At 41.9% G+C, this 24,830-nt stretch overlaps 1 protein-coding gene across 1 annotated transcript; it reads left to right on the forward strand.

Moving 5' to 3' along the window:
- Positions 1 to 1,118: 1,118 nt before the first annotated feature.
- On the forward strand, positions 1,119 to 22,111 carry dok1b (docking protein 1b). The gene is made up of 5 exons (XM_015946292.3): positions 1,119 to 1,477; positions 18,373 to 18,693; positions 19,221 to 19,314; positions 19,422 to 19,594; positions 19,994 to 22,111. The coding sequence occupies exons 1-5, from the start codon at positions 1,418 to 1,420 to the stop codon at positions 21,308 to 21,310; spliced, it is 1,965 nt and encodes a 654-aa protein (XP_015801778.3). The 5' UTR covers positions 1,119 to 1,417; the 3' UTR covers positions 21,311 to 22,111.
- The last annotated feature ends 2,719 nt before the right edge of the window (positions 22,112 to 24,830 follow it).

Raw genomic sequence — 24,830 nt, forward strand, 5'->3', positions numbered from 1 at the left:
AGAATTCCTGTAATTCCAAAACCAACTGCTTTGTGCACTAACAGTGATGGAGGTGACCTTATTCTGCGTAAACAACTATTACAAAATATTTAGATTGAATGTGATGCTCTGCTAAGTCTAGCCCCACCCCCCCCCACCCCACCCCCCACCCCCCCCGACACACAAACACACACACACATAACCGAGACTGTATATTTAATCCAGGAACAAATAAATAAAAGTGCATGAATTAGAAAAGCCATTTTGTTAACAGTTATATGAGAAAGTCGGGATGTCAGAGGGGAGATCAGGAAGAAGTTATATAAGAGTGAGGAGGTGGGTGGAGGGATGTAGAGGAGCGGCTCTGCTGCTGCTTCTCCTGCAGGAACAGTGATGCATCAAGTTACACACAACTAACAGATTAACAGATATTTGCGGTTCTTTCATAATAAAATGTCAGTAGTAATGCCACACATTCACCCTTTTCGCATCTTTTTTCATTTAATAACAGACATCTTTTTCTCTCTTAAAATCATGCCTAAATTGAATATAATTTATTTATTTATGAAATTTAGATGTCTAATGTATCAAATACCATTGTTCTAATGTAAAAAAATTAAGGAAATATGTGTATGGGTTTGCATTCCATCGCTTGAAAACCTATAACGGGCCTGAAAACAGGAATTTTCTTTTTTATTTGCCAAACTACAGCTTGCATTATCACGAATTTCGCCAAGAGCATTTCTGAGCAAAAACACAGCTGTGTTTTGTCAAACATTTTGAAAATGTCTGTGTATTTATGCAAAAACATGGTTCAGGGACACTGATCTCTTATGGTCAGTTTGCGTTATTATTAAAATTCTTTACACAGTCTGAATCCACTTTGTGGTCATTAGATTAACTTTATGGCAAAAACTGCTGGCATGAATCACTGTGAGAAACTCCTTTTACATACTAATAGTGGATCATCAATATTATTATATTTCATTTAAATATAAAAATACAATTTTGTCTGTTAGACTAGGTATGTTTCTCTTTGTTGTGAGCTTTCGCCATACTTTCTAACTCATTATTAATTCACTGGACCTTTATTTTGAAAGCGCCAAGCAGAAGTAGCCTGTTGCGCCCTCTGTTGTTGTCGGCTCCGGCTCCATCCTCTCAGGAGGAGTGAGAGGAGACAGATAAGCGACCGCCGACAACAGAACAGCGCTACTAACTAGTGTCGGAACCGCCCGGTGCCTGTCCGTACCTTTGAACTCACCCACCATGACGCTGTTAGCTGCGCGTTTAGCGAAAGGCATGTTATCGACCGAGGAGCGGAAGTGAGAAAGGGTGAAACTTGTCAGGAGATTAAACCCAATAAAGTGGGTTTGTTCGGACAAGTTTAAATATTCTTGTTATTTATTTCTGGAAGACGGTGGGATTCAGAGTCTCGGACATGATGGACACGCACGTTAAGGAGGGACAACTTTATGTGCAGCACCTAAAGTTCGGAAAGGTAAGACTTGTTTTATTAGCTTGTTTATAAACCTGGCAGAATACTAGCTTTAAGTTTGGTTCATGAAAGAAATGTAGCAACACAAACTGTATTTTAGTTAAATATATTCATTTATTAATAAAGTGCGCATTACACTTACTACGTGTGCATAACTGTAGAGTTAGCATATATGTCAAATTAAATGTCAGAAAGTGATGCTAACTTCCTGTTCCCCATAATTATTACCCAGAAATGACCATTTAACACAACAGCGAGATGATACAGGTCACATGCTGTGAACCTGGCTTCACATTCCCTCAGCCTGCAGAGAAAAAGAAGAAGTTATCACACAGCTGGGCTTGTTGTAGTGTGGTGGTTTGTAGTAAAACGTCTGCAGAGATGACTAGAAAACAGATTGTGCAGAACCCCGATGAGAACTGGAGACAATTAAAGCAATTTTCTAACTTTGGGCATTACACTTTTTTTAAATGAATGTTTGCAACAAAAATCCATCTCTTAAAAGTGCAAAATGAAGAGTTTAAAGATAAACTCAAACGTGTTTCTGCCTCAAACACACATTTCTGCTCACTCATGCTTTGCTACTGCCTGTAAGTCACAACACAGTTCAACAATAACACGTGTGTGTGTGTGTGTGTGTGTGTGTGTGTGTGTGTGTGTGTGTGTGTGTGTGTGTGTGTGTGTGTGTGTGTGTGTGTGTGTGTGTGTGTGTGTGTCCCATCTACCTCACTAGCTATGGACTCAAGCTTTACGATTTCTAAAGAGGGTCTTTGTCCTGCTGTCTCTCTGGTCATATGACACGGACCGACAAAAACATGCTGCCCATGTTGTTTCCTGTTCCGAAATCACCACTTCACAATGCACATCTACACCCCAACAACACATTTCTGCGTGTTTTATGATGAATGTTTATTATAAAACAAACAAGCAACGTTGACATCTTTGCAGACAGTAAAGGGGACAAATGCATGAGTGGTGGAGGAAAACAGAATAGGAAGCAGAATGTAGGCAGCTCCTAAAGCGCTGAAACTGATGTGAGACTTGTGGTGAATTATGCAATTGTGTGAACTGTCAGTGGACACACACACACACACACACACACACACACACACACACACACACACACACACACACACACACACACACACACACACACACACACACACACACACACACACACACACACACACACACAGGGCCTAGTTCCCACGTGCCTGGTCGGAAAATGTGACAGAAGGATGCAGCGGTAACGTCCGACCAACTTTCTGTTTCAGACTGTTGACTGATGACGTGTGAGGCTGTGGTAGTCACCCCAGGTCAGGGTGTAAACTAACAGCTTATGTCCTACGTGGAGCTCTGTAACAGACTGTCAATCACTCAAACGAAGAACCAATTTTGGGCCATTTGAATGTGTTGATGTGTGTTTCTGTGCAAAAAGTTATAATTACTCACACCTGCTATAGTTTTCTGCAGACTTCTGCTTGTAGAAATAACTTTCACGTTGTCCAGGACCTGTGAGCCAAAACCAAAGTGTCATTTTAAACTTTACAGCAGATATATTAATGGTGTATTGTAAACCTTTACACTGTAGTCAGTTTTTCGATTATTTACATTATGCTCTACATAGATTTCTATGGTTATTAACAAGTGAAAAGACCATCTGCAAAAGCAGATTAAAGCCATTTTTGGTCAAAATCCCCAAACTTTATTTTTACTGAAATCGCTTAACATAAACAACATACCGAGGTATTGATATGAAAAATGTATAAAAACAGAGGTGTCTGTTTTTGCTCTTCCTGTGTTACAGTCACTAGGAGCAGAAAGAAATGGTGCACTCGTGCATTCAGAGGGTCTGGTCCTGCAGGGCTGCTCAATATTACAATAACATGAGTGCAATAGTAATTTTTCATATTGCAAAACTTAATTTAATTTTATACTCAATATACTGATTATTTGTTCATAAACTGTAGTATATTTGTCAAATATGACACGTAATTATTACTTTTACACAAAACACTCCAAAAGGACTTAGGGGCCTTTTCAAAGAGGCAAAGAAATGCTCTAAAAGGTATTATACTGGGGAAGTATTAGGGATACACGTTTTCCAAAATTTGTTTAACCTGTTATTGAAGCCATTAAACCAGGGATGTCCAATCCTGGTCCTGGAGGGCCGGTATCAGCAGGTTTTGTGGCTTTTCTACTCCCAACAGACTTGATTCAGTGGTTGAAACACCTGTGCAGCAGCTCATCAGGCTCTGCAGAAGCCTGTTAATTAGCTGCTGATTGAAATCAGGTGTGATGAAACAGAGTTCAAACTAAAACATGCAGGACACCGGCCCTCCAGGATCAGGATTGGACACCCCTGCATTAAACGGTTAACGCTCAGTTAACCCAAAAACTCCCCCTCATTCTTTTTCTGTGGTTTTGATAGTGGCACCCTCTGGTGGCACAAAATATATTACACCCATGCACAGCAGAAGGACAGGAGCTGGCGGTTAACCGAGCAAAACTATTTTACCCGGTTACACTCATTCGCTGCCAGCGTTTCTCACTGTTTTTACTGTATTTTTAAGAGTTACAGAACGTTGCGCGCTAGGATGATGTCGACGCCAAAACAAAGCGGAGACTCACCTCTTATATCAGGAAGAATCCGCGCGTTTCGAGCTCTATCCGTTCTTTCATAATCCGTTGTTGAATTGAATTGTGATCAGCAGGAGCTTTTCCGGTTCGCACCTCACTTTTTTTTTACAGCAGCAGCCCAAAACGATCTCCTAACACGTGGATTTTCTGCTTCCTGATCACGTGACGTGTGCGGATGAAGATCGGCTTTAGAGCTGAGATGTTTGTTCTCACAGTGCGGGGGCCCGTTCCGATGCCCACACAGTAAAAAAAAATGCAAATGACGACTTTAGTCGTCATTGGCAGTGAATGAGTTAACAGTGCTTAACTGGTTAATTCTGTACATTCCTATGAAGTATTGATAGGTTTTGCCTCATGATACTAAACTAAAAGTAAGGGTAGATCGATATATTGGTGGGTCTGTATATTGTCGGCCAATATTTGCTCCTAGTTCCTATTTAAATTCTGGCACATCCTCAAGCAGCCGGAGGCTGTAGCAAAGTTTAAATGCATTTTTACGTTCACTAATAACATCTGCATAATAAATACTCTACATAAACTTTATTAAGGTCTCTTACTGTACCACTGAACAGTGCACAAAGTTAACATTTAGCGGTTATTTAAATTCAGAGTTCAAAATTTTGTGCATCAATTGTTGTTATTAGGGACATTTTAATATGAACATAAGGTGGAAAATGTCTAGATATCAGCCCTCGGCTAGCATCGGCATTGGCAATAGAAAAAACAATGTGGTTCGATCTGTTTAAAAGTTGTGTATTGTTTTTTTTCTATTGAGAATGTGCACACAAGCAGTAACTGTTTCTTTTGTGTGGTGCAATTCAAAGTTGGATATATCGTATTGCCAGATTCTTGCTAATGCACACCCTTAGACAAAAATAAACCAAATACCGTTTTTTGACATTCAAACCTTCCGAGGAAAAATCCAGAAGTATTTCTAGAACTCGAAGCATCACTGTTAGCATAGACACACATGAAGACGGACAGTGAAGTTGTGTAAATAAAAAGGTGACAGATCTTGTGTGTTTGTCTTTTTAAATGTGGTTTTAAACCTTCATGTTACCTGAAGGTTCATTGATGTTTCCTACTATTGTTTCTGCTGCATTTACAGTTTTTAACCGTGTCAAACTGTCAACAGGACCCAGGTCGTAGGTAGGTGCAGCAGAGAGCGGTCGTGTCTGGATCCGTCGTAGCTGGTTGGATTGCTCCCCAGCAGGCTGGAGCGGCAGAAATCATTCAGTGAGTTGTTAGTAAACCAGCTTCAGCAGAAGGGGAGTGTCAGGGTAAAGTAGAATTACGTTCCCCGAGGCTGGCATTTCATTTAAGCATTATTTTGATGCCTGTGAGATGAATTAGTGTCAGGTCTGTTGTCCTTCTTAGGAATAATCTCTCCCACTTACTCATGTTTCCCAGAAGCGAAGCTCTAAATCTTTTGTATTTGAACCCTCTGGAGGCAGGCGTTGCAGATTTGCAAAGTTAAAACCTACCTACCTGGTTACTCCACATACGTATTTCATGAGCATTTTTTAAACTCAGAAGTACCCCTGAAGGTCTTAGTTGTTCGTCCTTTTATCAAAACTTATTTTGAGCCTGAGAGGGTTAACAAGCTAACGCAATGTTTGACTTCACACATGCTGGTCTCATTTTGACCACAGATTTTTAATTTGTGTCTTTTTCTGGCTATAAATGCATATTTTAATGTCCTATCGGAGGCAAAAGTCCCTGAGATTACATGGTTTTTCCATGTTTCACAAGTAGAAAAAGAAACTTATTGAATAAAACGTGTGTAAATCAAATTCATAGTTTGGATTAAAAACAGCTGTTTGAGTCAAAATTCTGACTCACTGGATAAAACGTTCCTATGTCCATCAGATCTTCTTGAACACTTTACTCTGATGTATCAAAAGACTTGCTATGTGTTTTATTTTTTATGTGACTTCAATATTTCAGTCACTGTGCTAGAAATAAGGCACCACAGTGGTTTCCAATTCTAGTAAAGCTCTGAACTGCTGATACCGATTTTGGTTTGTTCCTGTTTATCTCAACAAAGTATAATTACAGAATAAAAACAATGATTTACATCAAACATAAAATGCTGAAAGTAAAAATTTCATGTGAATCAACACTGAGCAACGGCGAGTTCACAGCCCCCCCCAAAAAAGAGTCAGGGTTAATGGCCTTGGTTTGGAGAAATGCACCACAAAACATCAGCTGGTAGTCAGAACACACAATCTCCAAGCAACTATAAAAAACAACAACATATTTTTCCCTAGTCTATGAATAGGGTTGGGCATCGTTTGATTTTGAACGATTCCGATTCCAATTCCTCGTTTCGATTCCCGATTCCGATTCTTTCAAGACATGACATGTTTTACATGAGCCAGATAACCATAGGTCCTACTCAATGAAATAATCTTAACTTCAACATGAATTTTAACTCTATGAACAATAACATCACCTTCATTTAGACAAAAACATGTTTTGGAGGAAAACAGAAAAAGACTTGCAGCACAACCAGTGTGTTTGTTTCTGACCACAACCAAAGTCTGGAAGAAGCCTCTGGGATGAGAGGCTAAATGTCTCCAACATATCCAGAAACGTCCAGCTGTTTTCAGCCAAAACTCTCAGGATGATCATGTCCAGGATGACTGAGAACTACACCTCCATGCTGCTGCAGCATTCAGTCAGAACAGAAAGTGAAACTTAAATGAAGCTGCTGTCAGTAACAGTCTAACAGATTTTAAACATTAAAACTCAACAGAAATAGTTCAGAAAGGAAAATAAAATATTCACAACTGTGTGTGTGATTTATTATTATTATTTTTTTAATGTGGCAGAAGCTGGTGTGGTCCACCAAAGAGAAAGCTGCTCTAGCATGATGACTTTATTTTCTACATGTTATTGTTCAGCCTCCTGACGCTCACGTGTCTGACTGCTGACGCTCCGTGTGTTTTTTTATTTCTGCAGTGAGACAAACTCACCTCACACCATCCAGAGTTTGTTCTTTAGAGCTTCTATTAAATCCACCGTATTGACGTATTTTAACAAGTTTCCTCTACGCTGCAGGAGTTAAAGTTTACATTACGGACTAAAAGTTCGGCAGACACGTTTGTTTATATCTGGGTGGGGGGAGGGGGGGCTCGGTGCTGCACACAGACAGCTGGTGTGATCAGCTCCGAAAAGCGTTGATCACAATTTGCAGATCACGTTTATTTTTCACGGAGATCAGCCGCGGGCTCCTCTTCCGTCGGCACACTAGGAATCGAAACTAGGAATCGAAATAAAAAACGTTGAGCGATTCCGGGAAAAATAAACAGTTGGAACCGGTTCCAGTCGAGCTCGAGAACATATTGCAACTAAGTGCTGATTGCCACCACCATTAACAGATCTTTGTAGAAGTTTCTACTTCCACCACTGTAATTTTAAAATAAATAAAGCTCAGAAATAAAGCAAACAAAACAGTCTTCTTCTAATTCAGTGAGATCAATAGGAATCAGACAGTTAGAATAACGTAAATCTCTTATGTCCCAAGAGCAGATAAGTAAATTGCAGGTGCTGAAGGCTACTAAAACCCACTAATGGACTGCTGCGTAACTTTGGATTGGACCTGATTCTGATGAATGAAAACATCTTGTCACCACGTTTTGGCTGGTGATGACATCAATTCACAATGGATTGCTGAAGCGTTTAAATAATCCAGGACAGCATGAAAAAAACAACTTGTACCTGGACTGAAAATAAAATATGACAATAGAACTTAAGAACATATTTGGATGTTTCCACCAAGCTAGTCAAACTCTTTTGCTATGATGAGGATGTTAGAAACTGGTTCATCTGGTGTTTCTGTGCTCTGTAGTCATCCTCCATCTGACTCACAGTCTATGGTTAGATGGACTACGTGCTCCCGCCAAAGTAGGTGACACATGGTGTACACCGCTGTTAACATGCAGAAAGTATTTCTGGTCACCCCGTCCTATTTAGGTTTGCAGTATCCCGCAATCTTTTCATCTACCACTCAGCTCAGGCAGGGTCAACCCCCTCAGGCTCAGCTTTGATAAAAGGACGAACAGCTAAGTCCTTCAGGGGTACTTCTGAGTTAAAAAATGCTCATGAAATACATATGTGGAGTAACCAGGTAGGTAGGTTTTAACGTTGCAACACCTGCCTCCAGAGGGTTAAAACTTTTATCAGACATTGTATTCAACAAGTCTGACAGTGCAACTATGTAGAAATATGGAGGTTTTGTAACTTTCAGACATTAGTTTGAAATGTGGAGGCATTATCGATCTATCAGCCAGGTGAAGAACATGTGAGCTGCTATAGAAGTAGAGAAGAGCTGCTCCAGGAGCCCAGAGGAAAAGTGCCACACGTGTTCATTTTACTCCCTTTGACATGGAATGTGCTACTACTAGTTCACCTATTGACTTAATTATAGATTCACTAAGATAAAGATAACAAAGTTTATCTCTTGCTAAATTGAATTTTTACTAACTAATCACAATGCAGCCATAGAAACACTACTTGGTGTGTGTGTGTGTGTGTGCGTGCGTGTGTGTGTGTGTCTGCTCTGTCTTCTCGATCCCAGTGAGTCGTGGAGGATGGCTGCTTATACTGAGCCAGGATCCTCTGGAGGTTTCTTCCTGTTAAAAGGGAGTTTTCCTCTCCACTGTCACTAAATACTTGCTTAGTATGAGGATTGTTGTAAAGTCACTGACACTAGTCGGTGACTTGATGCAACCTGCTGGGTTCCTCATATAGGAAACGTTTTACTGATTGGCTTAATGAACTGACCTGTATTGGAATGTTTACTATGTGAAGTGCCTTGAGATGACTCTTGTCGTGATTTGGCGCTATATAAATAAACTTGAATTGAACTGAATTGGGAGTGTTATGGTGTGGTAATAGAACTGGATGGGAAAATATTGGGTGTATAACACAAATGTGCTGGTGGTGTCATTGAAATGAATGTTGGTGTGTTTTTGACTTGTGTCATATTCACCCTCATTACACGTGTGAGTTAGCTTTTGGAGGGAAGGAAGTGTACGTCATTCTTTAGGTATGACTAAACAAAACCTTTCAAAAGAATTTAGAAATCTCTTTGTATTTTACTTTTTTATGATTGTTTTAAGATAAAATGTATATCTGCATTTGATTAAAAGCTAAATTGTAGCCATAGATTATAATTTTTGTATTTTTGTGTTAATCAGTTTGACTTACTTGGTGAGAGAGCGAGTAGAACAGAGGTTTTACTATAATAATCGTTTTAAACCTGCTCATCTCTGAAATTGAATATGTAAACATGAAAATTTTGCTGAAAATTACTTCCAGCTGTGGATCTGAAATGTTTCTAAAAAAATGTATTTTTAGTAAAATTCTATTGGTGAAAATGTGACTAAAAGTCTGAACTAATTCTATTTCTACTAGTTGGTGGCCCTCTAGTACCCTGTAGAATTATACAATTATACGGGGATGATGAACTTCTCTTTTCTGCACCATTTCGTTGCACATTTTACTTCATATTCAGATATCAGCTCTGCATAGCTGACCTCTTTACAGAGTCCAACCTTTATTATAAGGTGTCCCTGCTGCACAAACAGCCTTTTCTCTAACATAACATACATGTACAGGACTGATGCAGAGCACATTAGGAAGAATAACATGTTGGTAAATGAGTGAATTAATAATATGTGTAGATTTCATCTTACACACAGCCTCTTGTCACCCTTTAAAACCCGGTAACAGTCACATATATGCTGATGATGTGTTAATATTCTAAGAGCTAACGTGATGGCTAACAGAATTTCTCGGTGTGTTTTTAGACAGGCATATTGATCGTAAGCCACTATATTGCATTTGTTTTGGGTCGTTCTGAAGCTGGGATTGTTCTCTAGAGGCCCGATGGTGGTCAGGAAGTTTCTGTCGCTCTCTCTTCTGTGACCTTCTTTTGCAAAATTTCCACCCGGCCTCGCTGCGCTCTGTTTGCCTTTTATGGACGAGCTGTTTCACTCACAAACAGCCTTATTGCAAAAGGGCTGAAATCGTGACATTTTGCACAAAATGATGCGTAACATTGCAAACAGATGGACAAATACTTTCTGATCAACAACTGGATGCATTAGCAGGAAGCAGAGAGAACATGGGTAATGACAATCCCACGCATTTCCTGTCTTCTCTGGCAGCTCGTTTTAAAGGTTGACATGCTCGTGTTCAAAACCACCAAATTAAACCTTTGCAAGGACTAACAATTGCTCAGATTGATCTGTCACATCACCCAACTTCACATATATTACACATTTACGTATGCAGATGTGATGATTTATGCCTTCAGATTCCTGATTCAGATACGGATTATAAGCAAACTAAAACTTCAGGGCCCAGTAGACACATCCACCCTAGGCTATAGTTGTACCAGGACTATCATGCAAATGCCATCATTTTTAATTATATTGCTTATCTTTATGTTATAAGTGATAGCAATGGGCAGGCATGGTTTTAAGCTGCTAAGCTAGCACCAAGGACCTGAGAAGGAAGTAAAGGACAAAAGTACTATATATACTTCGGCCTTTACAGTCTAAAATGTATTATAGATTTCATAAAAATTAAACAGTAGAGCCTAAACTTTAGTCACTAAAGACTAGTATATGTTAATGGTGGTTCCAGAACTGTATGTGTATCATAATCTATAATATGTTGTAATTGTGTTACTATAATGTTTCTAAAATATACATAATAATATACATAATAATAAAAAATATATTTGATTGTAATAAAGCACACAAAGAGAAGCAAAAGGGAATTGAGAGAAATTAGATTTATTGCCATAAAAATAATCATTGTCATGATAATTTTACAATAGTGGTTTCCAGACCTAAAATGTCAAAATCCAGATGGGAAAAAGCTACAATGGAAGTAATAATAAAGCACCAAAATAAAGCACTGGTGTACTGGAACTTGTGCTAAATAAGTTATGCTAATACCTTCATTACAAAGAAAGGAAGTAAATGATAGTTCAGGACCTGGTCACTGGACTCACAATGCCTCTGTAAAACCCTCACTGCTGCTAAGTCATGCTAAGATGCATTTTTATCACCCATCCATCTTCTTGCCTCACCAACCTGTGGAGGAAGTAATTTTGGCCCCCTTGAATCCAGGATCTCATTATTTCAGTTCAGATCCACATCTCCATGCCATAGGTGAGGGTTGGAACGTAAACAGACTAGCTTCACAACAAAGCACTCTGTTCACCACAGCAGTCCCTCATGACTGAGGACAGAGCCATGATCCATCAGGTATCCTCTGTTCTACCAAAGATACCAGGATATTTAACAACTCCACTTTAGAGAAAGACTAATTCCACCATAAAGGGAGCATTTTCATCATGTTTTAGTTATTATCAGATCAGAAGAAAAAGAGACATCCCATTATGTTTTTGCTTAGGCCTTTCCACTGGAGTTTCCCTGCTGGTCAAAGGGTTTTAGAAATGGCTGACTTGGCTGTCATGAGCTCTGCTCTCTGTTGCTTGACTTCCACCACGCTGTGTGAATACATGCAGAGGTGAACCTGGTCTCTGCAAGTAATGTAATGAAATTAATGAGCTATACAGACCAGCAGGGATTCCCCAAATAATAGAAATGTTCCTCTATTCAGTCCTTCACTATATTTACAGTATATCACTTGATTGTTTCCAGTAACATGACATCATGTCTTTGTTCACACTGAACACCTGTAGTTCTCCACACCTGGTCTGTGTCATTGTTCGGCGTTGTGTCGTACTTGTTCTCAAGAGGAAGACATCATTCAGTGGCGTGTCCAGATCTTTTAACATGGGGTGGCCCAAGTGAGGCACAACTTTGTGCATGGGTGGCACCAATGGTTATGCTTTTTTGTTTTACCCCCAAGCCTTTGGTGGACAATGAAAAGCCTATTTAAAGAGCAAAGTGCAAGTTAGAGACTCCCATGAACCAATGTTTAGAGAAACATAATAGAAACTCGTTTTAAACATTTTTTTACACAAACATAAATTATTAGGCTTTTAGAGTCATTTTTGTGAAAAAGTTTTTTTTTTTTTTTTGCCAAACCAGGTGACGTCATCTAAGGGAGTCCTGTTAGCTTAATCCAGTGAAAAATATAGATTATAATGCCGGCTCTGACACAGAGGAAACTTTAAATGTTTACATTTATACTCATGATGGACCAAAACCATAAAGTTATGAGTTTGCTGCATGCCCCAGAGAGCAGAGACAAACCAGAGGGAGAAACCATCGGCCAAAGCCGAGAGATTAAGGACGAGCAGTAGCGGGGGAGCAGCAGGTGTCTGGTGAGTTAACCATGTTAGCTTAAACTTGTGTGCTAACATCACAATAATATTGTACAGATTACTATCGTGCACCAGACAATTAAAATAGTATCGGTCAGTTAATATAATATTAATACTAATGAGCATCTGTCAGCGGTTTCATACTCGCTAATATCCGTTCATCTTCGTAGTTTAGCTTAGAGAGAGGGAGAGAGACGCCTGTCATCCGGTTCTGGAGCTCATGCGGGCTTCTGTGAGCTGGATCCCACCCAGACATCAGCGAGCCAGTTGAGCTGATATTTTTAAAAGCTGCATACAATCCTTCCCTAGAGGTCCACGGTGGTTCTGATTTGGTTCTGACCCAGAAAGCTTGCTCGGCTGGTCCGCTGAGCTGAGAAAGAGAGACACCTGTGATCCGGTTCTGGAGCTCATGCAGGATTCTGTGAGCTGGATTTGACCCAAACACGAGCAAGACAGTCGAGCTGGTATTTTTAAAAGCCACGCATCCTCTCCTGGTGGTCCAGGCGGCGGTTCTGATCTGGTGCCGACCCGGAAACCAGCTCGCCCACTGTGCTGCGCGTCTCTTCTGGTGATCGGTTCTGACCTGGTTCTGACGGTGATCGGAGCTTCAGAAATCCGCATAAAATTTTCTAAACCCCGCTACGGGTCTCTAGAGCCCAGCGCTGACCTCCCTGACCCGGTACCGACCGATGCGGGCTACAGAAATCTGTCTTTTCAGCTGCACAAAACACCCTCAGGCACGGAGATAGATGCGTTGTTTCTCTGATCTGGAAACCCGGGGACTCGATGTCCAGACAGGCTGGAGTTGGTACAGCCTTCACACACTCTAGTTTATCAACATGAACACAGTCCAACACTAAACACACACACTGACTCGATCACATGACCTCTCTACCCTAAAACCAGCCACTCTCCACACTGAGCTGAGGAAGTGCTGAGCTTCTAACTCCCTTTGGTTACGTCAGAGGTTCAGATTTAGAAAAAAGCTTTGCTGAGAAAGGCCACGTTCTACTAGAAAAACTCTGCTGTTATGTATTTTGAAACAAAATATCCACAATAAGCTTTTTAAATAGTATTTTTTGGACAGCATTTTATATGAATTAGAGAAAAAAATTTTTTACCTGCAATTTGCTCTGTAAAGGTAAATCAGTGTGGTGGCACCTGGGGTGGCCAATCAGATTCCAAGGGTGGCATGCGTTACCCCAGGCCACTCCCTGGACACGCCCCTGATGTCATTGTACTTTCTCGAGGCAAAATGGCAAACCTGTTACGACCAAGATGCATCAGGGTTTCCCTTACATAGGCGTAGCCGTGGCGGGCCGCCACGGCTGAAATCCCACCGCCACGCCTACAAGATCCCAAGTTTTGGGGGTTTTTTGCGCTGTTTCCCGAAGAAGCAGCGGGAACTACTATGTTGTCGCTTGTGATCACAGCCGGCGGGCAGCAAGGAGGAGCAGGCAGGGCAAGGTGAAGTTACAGCATAAGTTACTGAGTTTAAAATTAGAAAGGTAGCAGTGGATATAATGCTTTTTGGTTTACATGTTTCAATAGCATTAAGATAAACGAGTGTTGACGATCTTGACAGGGTTTCCTCCCACACCAGGCTAAGCATCACTTATTCATGTAAAATTTATTTTTTCATGTCTGACTTTAACCGCATCTAACACTGTATTACGGCGTGAGCGCAACGGCGACAACTTAAGTTCGATGTGTGAGCAGCCTGAGAGCTCGGGTGTTTTCATCTGAACCCTTAAAACCTCCAGCAGTTACGTTGCACTATTGACGTGTTAGCGCGCGGCGCTAACAACTTAGCGACGTGACATGTCTCAGAGAAAGCGTCAAAACACGTTGGACGCTTCTTCTGAAGCGGGAAAATAACACCTCTTCTTAAGCAGAGCACGACGCCGCCTCGGCCCGTTCACGGCCGAGCCGGACTGAGCTCGATAACATTGACCCAGCACAGCCACTGGGTCGTTGGAGCTGCCCCGTGACTGCCTGATGGAAAACCAGCGGGTTTCATCAGACTCGTAAAGTTTCTTGTTTTGGTGGGGACCCCCTGTATTTTACTGCTCCCTCCTGCAGTCTTCCCCTATTAACATTTAAAATGATTCTGTAAATTCCGTGTATCAATAGAAAACACCTCTGTCTCTGCCAGCTGCAGTAAATGTAGTCTCCAAATAATAAATAAGAGGTGCATTCATCTGTGTATCTCCTTTGATCCGCATAAGTGATATTCTCAGCACCAGAACAGTGAAGCAAAGAAACAGATTCCTGAGTTTGTTAGTAATTTTATTTATTAGGTGCATCTAACCTGTTCTATTTTTCTCTGAAATGAGATCAAATCAGTGCTTCTATGGGCTGTCTCCACTCTGCACTATAAAATTTTACCTTATTTAGAGACGTGTCATAATTTCTGTTGTTCCAGCGATGTCGTAAACTGAAAGACTTGTTGTCATACTAAAGACTCCATTTCTGTTTTACAAAAACAAAGCCAGAATATCACATGATTCAGATTCTGGGGCTCAAGGTCCCAATGTTAGCCACTAGATGTTTTAACTTACATTTCCAGGTTTTTAGTGATTCTCCGGCAGTCACAGCTTTTAGGTGCAGTTCAATTTCTTTAAAGCTTTAACCTACTAAACCAGATTTCTATCCAAGGACATTTAGCAACAGTGAATCAACCAACTATTATAAAAAACAATTGTTGAGAGTTCAATTGACCGATCACTGTTAGCAAAGCATCAACTTAATTTGGTCTAAACGTATGACCAATAACAAGATACAGTGGATAAAAGTTTGACTTCTGGGTGTTTTTGTCTCTAAAACAGAATTTTGTTCACTTTTTTTACCTAAAATTTATGAAAATTTTCCACACGGATTCCTGATAAAAGTTTTCACATTGTTATGTCTCTACTAAAAGATTAATGACAAAAGTTACAGTGACTTGAAGATGAAAGTTACATTGTGAGTCATAGGAAATACTGTGTGGTTTTTCATTTAACAAAAACTAGTTCAAACTACAGAGTTTTATTGTGCTCTTTAATAACCAAAAATATTCAATAATTAAACATTTGTGTAATAAAAAATGAGATTTTTACTGCTAAATGTGGTGGAACGATACTTTTACCACATGACCATGAATAAAACACTATTTAAGTCCTGCCTTTGTAATGAAATCAGGCTGTCTGGAGTTTTAGTCCCATTGTTTTAGGGTGCAGTCAGTCAATCGAAGGTTTCTTACTCTTGAATTGTCTCTCTGAACATATTTGTACTATTAATTCTGAGTAATAATAACTTCTTAAATATTAGAAACTAAGGCTTTGATTGTGGAGGAAGTGTCAGTAATCCTGTTACTGCAGACGGAAACTGATGCAATCAGCAGTTCAGTCAGGACACATCTGATTGATCACAATACTCCTCCTGTAGAACTCTGATCCAATACTCATGGAAAACTGGTGCATTCTGCGTTTTCTCCTCACATTTTTACTTATTTGTGGTCACATTTGCACTTTTGTTCTTAGTCTAAAACCTAGTTAGATAGCTATTTGTCTGTCTCATATCAGATGTTAACAGAAGGATGAGTGTCTAATGTTCTTTCTGTTTGCCAACATCAGCTCACATCCTTCCAGCTAGGAATGCTCCGATCCAATCACGTGATTGGAAATCAGGCCCGATCACGTGAATTTCAAAGGATCGGAATTAGGTGAAAGTATTTACCCGACCTTCACGGTATGCACATAAATAATAATAATAATAATGCATTGAACTTATATGCGCTTTTCAGGACACTCACTCACACACTCTCACATTCACACACTGCCAGTGATGGTAAGCTACTTTGTAGCCACAGCCGCCCTGGGGCTGTCTGACAGAGGCGAGGCTGCCATTTGGCGCTGACGGCCACCTGACTACCACCAACAAGTGTCTCCATTTCAGCGGGCTGGCCCAAAAGGACCACTTTCTGGGTCATTTCAGGAGCTAAATGAGTACCTGCCATGGTGTACAGCAGTGGTGTCAAACTCAAACTCACACGGGGCCGAAATGAAACTCTGGGACGGAGTCGAGGGCCAAGCTTAATATTTTTTGGAAAAGTGACGGCAAATTTGCACATTTTCTTTATCAACATGTATACAATTTTGAATCTTTTAATTAGGAAACAAACATATTTCTGCATTAACACTGAATGTGGAATAACCAAATTACACACGAGCAAGTCAGTTTTAAATAAAATAAAAATATTCAGTACTTGTTGTGGCATAATCAGCATTTTTAAAATCTATTCAGGATTTATGTTTTCTTGTTTATTCATTTTTCTTATTTTTTATTCTCATTTTTTTCTCCTGTAATACGTGTCATCGCTGCTGTGACGTCTAGCTTTCCCCACTGAGGAACAATAAAGGGATTTTCTATTCTATTCATCTATCTGCAGCCTTTCCACTTCCTGTTTACTGTAGGTTAAATCTTTTCTCACGTGCCAAAAACAAAATAAAAATATAATTTTATCTTAAATGAAAATGCAACATCTCACCTGTTAACTTTCATGTTTTGGAGCAGAAAAAGAGCATAAAACCAACATATTTAAAGCTCAGTTTGCTCCACTGGTTTACTGTGATTCTCACCTGTTCCAGCCAGATACCTGCATCATGGGGCTGGCCTGAGCTGAGGAGGAGACTCCTGTTGCTTTGTTCATCTTCATCATAATAATGACAACATTAGATGACAACAGCTGCTCACATAGGTTTGTGCTGATGAACATGTCTGAGCAGCTTGACCACGTTGTTGTGTGTCGGGGAGGAAACACAACGACAGCAGCCACAGAACCGAGCTGGTTTGAGCGTGTCGCTGCTCGCTGGAGTTATATCTGCTCTGTCTGGGCGTTAGTTTGAAAACTTTCTCTTTCAGTCGTGAACACATTACTGAGCGGCTAGAATCTCCGTTTCTGGGCTTCAACGTCAGAAAATAGCTGAGTGAACTCGGCGCTGAGTGAGAGGAGTGTTTAGTTTGTCCGAGACAGCGGAGCTGCAGACACCCGGCAGCAGGCGCTGGAAAAAAACACAAAGGAGGGGGCGCGTCGGCTCCCCGCTGATGCCGCAAAGCATCCTGGGAGTTGTAGTCTTTGCGGTAAAATCGGCCAGCGGGCCCGTTTTAATATATTTTTGATATTTATCTCACGGGCCACATAAAAATGCTCCGCGGGCTGCATTTGGCCCGCGGGCCTTGCGTCTGACTTATGTGGTGTACAGTATACACTTGGAAATGGTCCAGTAGAATTGCAAAACAACTAGCAGTTGTAATATTAGAAAAGTTGCTGGTGAATCAGAATGGAAGGAAAAGAAAATAAGAGGCATTGTTTTATAATCGCAGTTTCTAAACTCCCAAAGACAGACAATACAGAGGAAATACCCCTACAACGCCATGATTTACACCACTTTTTGGTCTCTTACTGAGCACCATAAAAATTGTGTTTCTTCTTGTCATTGAACACCACTTTTTATGTCACACAGCCACTCCTTAATGCATCCTCAGAATGGTGTAAAGTACTGCGTACTTTGACAGAATGTCTTTATTGTCTACATCTATGTCTGTGGACGCCTTTTGGCCTTGATCAGTGAAGTCACTAACTTCCAAATCAGTCGCTAAAGGGCCAATTTTTTATGGAGGGCTGAGCCATCTTATTTTCTTACACCTTCCCCCCTTCTGTAAATGTCCTGAATCTCTAGTAGAAACACAGCTAGATAGTTTCTCTTTAATCCACACCTGGGACCTCTAAAATTAGGAAATTACGTCAATAGAACCTGTCCAACAACTTAAAGGAGGCTAAATGATCTCCAAGATCTCTGAAAGCCCCATTTAAGGAAGTTCAAGAATACAACAGTGTGCAGTTTTTCTACTTTTGTCACTTCATTGGTGCAGCTTCAGTACCTTTTTGGTTTTCTCCCCTTAGAAATGGAAGAAGAACTGGTTTGTGCTCTACCCCGCCAGCCAAAACGGCATCGCCCGTCTAGAGTTCTTTGATTCGCCTTCAGGCTCCAGTGGCTCCATTGGTGGCTCAGGAGGCTCCTCCAACGAGAAAACCAGAAAGCTGGACAAGAAGATCATTCGCCTATCAGAGTGCATCTCCATCCTACCTGCTCTGACTGAGACCTGCCCCAAAGAAAACATGGCAGCGTTTTGCGTGGAAACAAACGACAAGATGCACGTGTTTGCTGCTGAAAAGACCATGGCCAAGGATTGGATGGACACCATGTGTGACATTGCGTTTCAGGTGAGCCCAGTGTGTGTGTGTCAAAAACCGGATGACCAGTCAGTTTGCTAAAAGGAAGCGGTTAAGTGACTAAGACGTGGGTGGAAGACTTTTTAAACACTTCCTTTGTTGGGTTTGAACACGCTTTCCTTTTGTCTGACTTTTATCTCAGCTCTTCAGTCTTTCAGCTTAAATGTGACTAAACAAAATCACACAGAAAAAGACAATCTTCCAAGTTTGGTGAAAAAAAGGAACTTTTTTGTTCTTTTTTAATGTTGTTCAGATCTAGCCACAAACCCTTTGGGGTTTCTGTTGCATTTGCTCACACGCAGTCCTTCAGAGAGGAAGCCAGAGGAAGTTTCCAGGAATGAGAATTAATCTGGTTTGTTTTCTGTTGCACTCTCAGCCTCTCTAAACTTTCCTTTCAGTCTGTTGAACACCCTGTGGCTTTTGTCCTTTTGTTTTTATGCACACACATGCACAATTAGCTAAATCTGCGAAGGTAATACACAGATTTAAGATGCAATGAAGGTGTATGTGATCGTCAGGGTGGTAGCAGGAGCAGCAATGTGTCCGACTGTAACGGAGGGCCTCCTGATTTGCAGATGTCTGAAAATCTAATCTACTACTCCAGAGAGGAGGGTGAGGACACTCATCTGTGCACGTTTTAAGCTTTATAGTGCAGATAAAACCAAAAAGAGACTCTTTTATGGGGAATCTGGCTAGTTAATAGGCCTCTTTCTTTGCAGTAAACGAGTTCTGGGTGACCATCCAACGTACCGAGGCGTCAGAGCGTTGCGGCCTGACGGGGAGCTACTGGCTGAAAGCAGAAAGTGACGTGTTGATCCTAAAGGAGCCGAAGACAAAGAGGAACATCATGGTTTGGCCCTACAAGCTGCTGAGAAGATACGGCAGGGATCGGGTAAGTGCAAAGCAAATATAAAGAGGAAGTTAACATTAGGCTCAGACTGCAACAAGTGATCACACAAAGTGAGCAAAAATAGCATCAGTTTATCTGCTTGTGGTCAGAATATATTTAGTTTCATCGCTTGTGGTTTTTTCTGTGTCACTTTGATGTGTCAAAGTTAGACGATGACCTTTATAAGGCTTGGTTTGTTTACAGGACCAGTTTAGGCCTCAGTGTTATTATACATGAAACAGACGACTGACCTGTTTTTGGGTCAAATGTAGCAACGGCCGATGCTACAAGAACAACAAACTCCTGTAAAATGAGTGATTGCTGTAGAAGGAACTCGACTTCCTTCTTCCTGTAACATTTGTGGTGTTTCATTTTGTTTTATGTTTTCCTCTTTTTCTCTAGTTGATGTTCTCTTTCGAAGCTGGACGCCGTTGCGACTCTGGTCCCGGTAGCTTCACCTTCGAGACCAAACAAGGCAATGAGATTTTCACGCTAGTGGACCAGGCTATCCAGTCGCAGAAAGCTCTGTCTGAGGAGCGCCACCTCAGCTGCCCTCACAACTTTGACTCCGACTGCCCCTCGTCACTGCAGCACATACTGAACGCCTTTCCCAGCGGTGTGACTTCAGTAAGCGGGGACAGCAGCAGCTGCAGCAGTAGGGAAGCGGACGGAGACTCTGGTGGTAGTAAACCAGGCTCGGCTGATGGCGTTCTCGGGAAGAGAGAATGGGGTGATGGAGCAGGGTCTGGTGGAAGGGGGCAAGGAGGCGGACAGAAAGGGAGGAGTTTACCAGAGCCCCCAGTGATGTTGGGGGTCTTGGGAGGAAACGGGACACCTCCACGGTCTCCAAGAGGCAAAGTTGATGAAAATGCAGGCTTTTACTCTGAGCCGGCAGATTCAGTTCGTCTTCCTTTGGACAGCCCTGACTGTCTCTATTCAGACCCAGTGGACAGCATTAAAGTTCAGAACCAAACCCCCAGCCCATGCACACCCCCGGTGCCAACCCCGCGCCATCGATCAGCTGCAGATGACGTGTCTGGTGTCCAAGGAGACCATCATAGGGTAAACAACCACAGAAAGGTACCAGACCTGTATTCACACGTGTATGACCAGATTGGCCAGGACCTAAACGAGAAAACAAGTGCTCTGAACCTGAATGGAGGAGGAAAAGGTGCTGCAAGAGGGATGAAGAATAAGAGGCCCACAGGAGGGAAAGCAGACGGGACTTCATCTCAACCTCCTCCGTCTTTGGATCACATATACGATGAACCGGAGGGCTGCGCCAAAGGGAGCAGAATACCGACGAGTATTTATGACGAGGCTCGTTTGGAGCCTCCCAGTCAGAAGAGGCAGGAAGAGGTGGGGCTTCTGTCAGGACCAGAGGGGCCCCAAAGACAGTCCCCATTTCAGTCAGGCACAAATCGTGGAACACCGCAGCCTCCGGCGCCAAGGTGGCCCAAACCTGCCACTGCCCCCAAGCCGAACAAGGGCGCTTTTGCTCGGAAGGATCCGGTGCCACTGCCTGCAGGAAAAAATGGGGCTCCTACTAGTAACGTAAACAACAACAACAACCAGTGGAGCTCAGGAGGAGGGGGGATGGAGGTATACAGCAAAGTGTCTAAGCAGAAGCCTCCACCTGCTAATCTGTGGTTCAAACCGAACCAAAAGCCACCAATAAAATCACCAGATATCATTTATGACAACCTGGGAGACATTTGACTTTGCTCTGGACCTAAACAGACTAAACAAATGTTTATTCTTGTTCTCTGAAACTAGAGGAAGAAGGAGCTGTTTGCTTCGTTAGCTCCTTCCTGTTTCACGCTAACTCCATCTGCAGACTGCAATAATTATCCAGGGCCGGTGGATTAGCTCACGGCTCGGAGAAAACCACACAGTGGTTGCCATTTGAAACGTGGAGCGTAACCGCCGCTGGGCCACCCTGTGTGCGTGGTGGAAGGAGGAAAAGTGTTTGCACGGTCAAACCCATAATTGTCGTAGCGAGCCACAGCGCGGCTGGAGCCAGCCACTTCACACACAAGCACAGCAAACAGAGGGATTGGCCTTCCTCTTAACAGGCTGAGAGAGCGGCTTGGCTTCCTTTTCTTGACTCTGGTTCATGTTTTTGCTCTGTGTTGGTGAACTATAAAATGTAAAATATGATGGCCAGGAGCCATTGTTGGACAGGACTGGAGTGTTTGGATATGATCCTGTATTTTTTTGTTTGTTTTGTTTCTTTGGCTGATTAAAGCAGACATAGATGTGTTTTTAAGCCTTGAGCCCCTAAATCCATACAAAAGAAGCTTGACATGAAGTTTTAGAACCAGTTCAGGATTCTGGAGAAACATGAAGTGGGTCAGATGGGTTTAAGTGGCTGAGCAACCTTCTGCACATAATATTTTTAAAATTCTGAATTTGTACATAAACAGGTGAACTAATCCATCCTGTAAGGTGTGTATGTCACAAGCAGCTGCGCTGTCTGTAAATCTATAAGATAAGAATAAAAATGGCTCTAAAAGTTAAGATGTGTCTCCAGAGTGAATCTGTAAGCCTCCACAGAGCCCTCCCACCTCCTCCCAGGAGCCAATCACAATCTGTCATTTATGCTTAAAAGACTTTTCTGTTCAGGGCTGCAAAACAGTCTGACCTCATCCTCCACTTCTCTTCCTTCTGCCACGTTCATGTTCTTGTTGTTTCAGTTTGTTTCCAACCACTTAATCACACCGTTAACCCAAAAAAACAAAGACCTTCTTTCTTACTTTTTCTTTCTTCCTTCCTTTTTTTCTTCTTCCTTGCTCTAATTGTGTTGTTTGGTTGCTGTGGCGATGGATAATGGTGGCCAGTTTGTGTCGGACACACATTGCATTTTAAGAGGTGCTGAAGGAGCACGTCAGGGATGCCACAAGAAAAAAAAAAGGTGTGAACATTTGGGTGTTTGTCCTGAAAGAAGTTAGGGGTGGGGTTAAAGACCAAGAGAAGAGGACATGATGAATGCTGGCTGGACGAACCTGTCTGAGTCTGCTTGGCTCACATACAGGTACAGATTGTTCCCTCTGCCGCTACCGCTTTTCATCCCCTCATCCCGCTCTTTCTCCCCCTCACCTGCTGCTAGAGTACTTCCAGCACAGGAAAAGTAACTGATTACATCTCTCCTCCTCTCAGAGCGAGGGAAGAAAAACAGAAAGTTAAAAAGCAGCAGCGAGCTTCTGGTTTTCTCATTAAACTCAAACTGAACTCAGCAGAAGTAAAAAAGTACAATGGGGAAGAGGTGGGACTAAACAACAGTCAGTTCACACATCTATAGACGGTGTGAGGTTCATCCAGTTCTGGCTATAAAACCACCACAAGGTGATTCTGACTTCTGCTTATCTCAACTTTTACAAGTACATTACTGTTTTATTTCTGCAAGCTAAAGTCAATCAAATTACCCACAAGCCATTGCTGCAGAGAACCTTACGTGTTTACTGAAATATATTAATGTAGCCTCGCTGCTTCCAACTGTTTCCACAATTAGCCTAAACTGTTTTTAACAGTCCTTACAGTTATTCTGTGAAATCTCCGTTCGTCCATCCAGCAGCAGAAGCTCAAGAGTTACAGCAGGTTGTCCAGTAATCAGAGTTTAGCTAATAACACATGAAAACTACAGCCAACTCATCAGCTAAACACCCCCCACCCACACACAAACGTTCATATTTTGCAGCTGCCTTCGTGTTTGGAGGGAGGAGGTGAATTGTGCAGTAGGAAGATGACTTTGAACTGCTCATTTCAAAAGGTTCCCACTAAGTGAGACATTGTGGGCACCTTTGATTTACGTGATTCAAAACTGAATTTTATGTCACATTTGAAAATAGCAAAAACTATGTATGTGGAAAAGGTCCAGAAATGTTTGTTTGGTTTTTTCAACAACAGAAGTTCTAACTCTTGAAATGGTAAATGCCCTGTATTTGACATAGCACCCTCTAGAGTCCTGGAACCCCCAAGGCACTTTACAACACAATCAGTCATTCACACACACATTCACACGCTGATGGGGATGAGCTACGATGTAGCCACAGCTGCCCTGGGGTGCACTGACAGAGGCGAGGCTGCCGAGCACTGGCGCCACCGGTCCCTCCGACCACCACCAGCAGGAAAGGGGGTTAAGTGTCTTGCCCAGGGACACAGCGACAGGGCGAGAACTTAACTCCTGTGCCACCGTCGCCACATTGAAAGGCAAACGCATCATATCCACTCCACATATTCCCACGTTTCTGGGACCTCTATCTCTTTAACAGGATTAGTACGATCCTCAAGCTTCTGCTCCATTTAATTGTGTACAGGCCTGCTGCCTCCTTGAGACTGATCTAAGTATTGCAAAAGCTTAGCATCAATTTTATTTTATTATTGTTGTATAGCTACTGAAGAAAATGTTTTCAATACTTATTTAATTGTTTTGTGAATTTTCTTTCAGTTAAATTAAGTAAATTGTTCATGATCTGCATTTGTATAGCACCTTCTTAGGGTTCTACAACCCCCCAAGGCGCTTGACAACACAGTCAGTCACATTCACACGCTGGTGGGGATGAGCTACAATGTAGCCACAGCTGCTCTGAGGCGCCCTGAATTGCAAGATTACACTGCCCGCCACTAAGCGGTAGGGCTTCCAGGTAAATATGTAATCTTGATCGATTTGCGGTACTTGTTTACATGATATGGAGGACTCCTAACTGCTGGCATGCCAAATTTTACACCAATGGGACAGTTCTGGTGTGTGATCATGTTGACTGGCTGGTGGCTATCTAGAATCGAGCTGATGACTGCCTGCTCTTTCACTTATTGGAGGTTTGTAAACTTGATACAAACACTAAACCTTACTCAGTTTATAGGTGCTGACACAGCTTAGACCAACACCTCTGATGATCTTCGCTGACTGCAGCTCTGGGTTTTGCAGGGGGGCTAAGTAATGGACGGTTATGCAAAGTACTTTACTGGAGTTTAAACCAACTGTCTGAGAAAAAAAAACTCCTATCAGCACCTTCATATTTAATATAAACCCATCACCAACTAGAAAATGTCTGCAAAAGCTTAACTCGGTCACGTGTAGGGTTGGGCATCGTTTGATTTTGAACGATTCTAATTCCAATTCCTCGTTTCGATTCCGGTTCCTATCGATTCCCGATTCCGATTCTTTCAAGACATGACATGCTTTACATGAGCCAGCTAACCACAGGTCCTAATTGATGAAATAATCTTAACTTCAACA

This window comes from Nothobranchius furzeri, chromosome 2 (genome assembly GCF_043380555.1).
Source record: "Nothobranchius furzeri strain GRZ-AD chromosome 2, NfurGRZ-RIMD1, whole genome shotgun sequence".
In the NCBI taxonomy this organism is placed as follows: Eukaryota; Metazoa; Chordata; class Actinopteri; order Cyprinodontiformes; family Nothobranchiidae; genus Nothobranchius; species Nothobranchius furzeri.

What these genes read in the sequence shown, in the direction of transcription:
- dok1b (XM_015946292.3), top strand. Translation starts at nt 1,418, where the DNA reads ATGATGGACACGCACGTTAAGGAGGGACAACTTTATGTGCAGCACCTA. An exon ending in AGCACCTAAAGTTCGGAAAG is followed by an intron (nt 1,478 to 18,372) that starts GTAAGACTTGTT and finishes TTCTCCCCTTAG; the next exon opens with AAATGGAAGAAGAACTGGTT. An exon ending in CTACTACTCCAGAGAGGAGG is followed by an intron (nt 19,315 to 19,421) that starts GTGAGGACACTC and finishes CTTTCTTTGCAG; the next exon opens with TAAACGAGTTCTGGGTGACC.